The sequence below is a fragment of the Myotis brandtii genome, unplaced genomic scaffold (genome assembly GCF_000412655.1).
Source record: "Myotis brandtii unplaced genomic scaffold, ASM41265v1 scaffold7788, whole genome shotgun sequence".
Taxonomy (NCBI): domain Eukaryota; kingdom Metazoa; phylum Chordata; class Mammalia; order Chiroptera; family Vespertilionidae; genus Myotis; species Myotis brandtii.
The window spans coordinates 14,634-17,068 of NW_005371124.1; the positions used below are offsets into that span (position 1 = coordinate 14,634).

Consider the following 2,435-nt stretch of genomic DNA (forward strand, 5'->3'; position numbering starts at 1 on the left):
GGAAGGAAACGCCCGGTGTGGGAGTGGCCTGTGTGAAGGGAGCCCCCAGTGAGACAGGCACAGTGCTCACCTGGGGCATTTTGTTTCTGATGCTGGCGAACAGGTGCTCATAGTTCCAGTCTTGCCTGTACACCAGCGTGGGGAGGCCCCTAAGTCTCAGCCTGGGTTTGCCCTGGAGGAAGCGGCCGATGACCTGGCGCTGGATCCGCTCCAGGTCCAGCTCCTGCAGGCTCTCGCTGCCCTGCACCACGTGGTACTGGCAGTTGGAGAGGATCAGCGGCATCAGGTCCCGCTCCACCTCGTAGCTGATGACGTGCAGGTCGGTCACCTCGGAGGCGTCCACGGAGTAGCTGCGGATGGAAGACGGCGCTCGGGGCGGTCCAGCGTGCTGCTCCCGGCCGGAGCAGAGGACACCGCACAGAGGCCTGCAACACTTGAGGGCGGGGCTGGACCTGCTTTTGCCAGAGAGCTGACTTGGCCTGTGGACCCTGCCCCCAGGGCTCAGAAACGCCTCCCTGGGCTGAGAGGGCAGGACCCCCGGGCGTGCCCTCACCTGTGCTCCTCCACCACTTGGTACTGGCAGTTGGAGAGGATCAGCGGCAGCAGGTCCCGCTCTACCTCGTAGCTGATGACGTGCAGGTCGGCCACCTCAGAGGCGTCCACGGAGTAGCTGCGGATGGAAGACGGCGCTCGGGGCGGTCCAGCGTGCTGCTCCCGGCCGGAGCAGAGGACACCGCACAGAGGCCTGCAACACTTGAGGGCGGGGCTGGACCTGCTTTTGCCAGAGAGCTGACTTGGCCTGCGGACCCTGCCCCCAGGGCTCAGAAACGCCTCCCTGGGCTGAGAGGGCAGGACCCCCGGGCGTGCCCTCACCTGTGCTCCTCCTTGGAGAACTTCTCCACCGCATAGACCATCTCGTTGTGCAGGCTGATCAGGTAGCTGACCAGGGCTGTGGCGCAGAGGCCCAGGCCCTGGCGACGGGGCAGAATGACCTCGAACTCCGTGTCCAGGTCCCGGTCGGCACAGCAGTAGTCTGCAGGCAGCTTGATCTCCCCTTTAAAGGACAGGCTGTTTTCCAGCAGCTGCTCTGAGCCGCTTCCTGCAGGGCATCAGGGCCGGAGGCCCCGCAGGAGCAGCAGCAGGGACCCCAAGCCTGAGCAGCGCCCAGGGACAGAGGTCCCCCTCCCGTTCTCCAGGTGCCACTGTCCCCAGAGCTCCCAAGTCCCTTTTGTTTGCACATGTACAGACCCAAGAGGACTGAGGGTGGATTTTTTGTCTTTTCTTTTTTATTGATTTCAGAGAGGAAGGGAGAGAAGAGAGTAAATATCAATGAGATTTACACATCAATCATTGATCAGCAGCCTCCTGCATGCCCCACACTGGGGACAGAGCCCACAACCCCGGCCTGTGCCCTGACCCGGAATTGAACTGTGACCTCCTGGTTCATAGGTTGACGCTCAACCACTGAGCCACGCCGGCCAGGCCAGAGGGTGGATTTTCCAGCTGTGTGGTTTCACCATCCCAGACCCCTCCACCCAGACGCAGGTGGTGCTGTGTGGAGAGGGGACTGCAGGCAGGGCCATGAGGACGGGTCCTCCTGTGGCCTTTCGCGTTGAAAGGGAGCGTGCACTCACCGCGAGTCTCCAGAGACCTCCTCAGCTTGTTCCACGTGGACAGAAACACCATGATGCGGCTGTGGAGCAGCTGCTTCAGGCCCCCTGCCAAACACCCCCACTGTGCAGGTCAGACCCGCCAGGACATTGCGCTCGCCCTACACCCGCTCACCAAGTGCTGCTGCCTTGGGAGCATGGCGGCCCAGTGTGGGGAGCTGGAGTGAGGCTGCAGCAAAGCCTTCGCCCTGCCCGGGGTTCATGGCAACCCATCCTCCTGCGAAAAGCGCCCTCGGGCCCAGAACTGCCCCCACCCCCCGTTGGAGTGACCCTTGAGCCACCAGACACAGGTGTCCTGACCTCTTGTGACAGGAGAGGCCTACCTGAGCTGTGACTGTCAATGAAACCTCTGATGGACTGGTACTCAGCTTCTGGAACATTCTGGAATCGTTTCACCAGATCCCTCTGCAGGGCCAGAATCTCAGGCAAGAACTTCACCAGTCTCAGCTCTGCTTCCTGGGGAGGGAAGACCGACCCATCACATCCTTTATCTGCCCAGAAAGTGCCACTGGGAACAGAGGCCGTGGGGCTGGCTCATGGCGTGTGTTTGTATTTTCATCCAGTCAATGTGGCTTTTTTTAAAAAAAATTTTCACTCGAGAATATTTTCCATTGATTTATAGAGAGAGAGGAAAGAAGGGAGGGAGAGAGAGAAACATGGATGTGCGAGAGATACATCGATTAGCTACACACTCCAACCCGGGGGGAGATGGAGCTGCAACTGAGGTGTGTGCTCTTGACCAGTAATTGAACCCATGACACTCTA

General features: G+C 60.3%; 1 protein-coding gene across 1 annotated transcript in view; it reads right to left on the minus strand.

Moving 5' to 3' along the window:
* The window catches only part of LOC106724245 (E3 ubiquitin-protein ligase RNF213-like), a gene marked incomplete at both ends in the record, with an annotated part of 3,712 nt that extends 1,551 nt beyond the window's left edge, over nucleotides 1-2,161 (minus strand). Inside the window, 4 exons of the mRNA XM_014530787.1 lie at nucleotides 71-350; nucleotides 874-1,054; nucleotides 1,635-1,718; nucleotides 1,994-2,161. Of these exons, the coding sequence (XP_014386273.1) occupies nucleotides 71-350; nucleotides 874-1,054; nucleotides 1,635-1,718; nucleotides 1,994-2,161 (713 nt within the window). The remainder of the gene's footprint in view (nucleotides 1-70; nucleotides 351-873; nucleotides 1,055-1,634; nucleotides 1,719-1,993) is intronic.
* Between the last annotated feature and the right edge of the window lie 274 nt (nucleotides 2,162-2,435).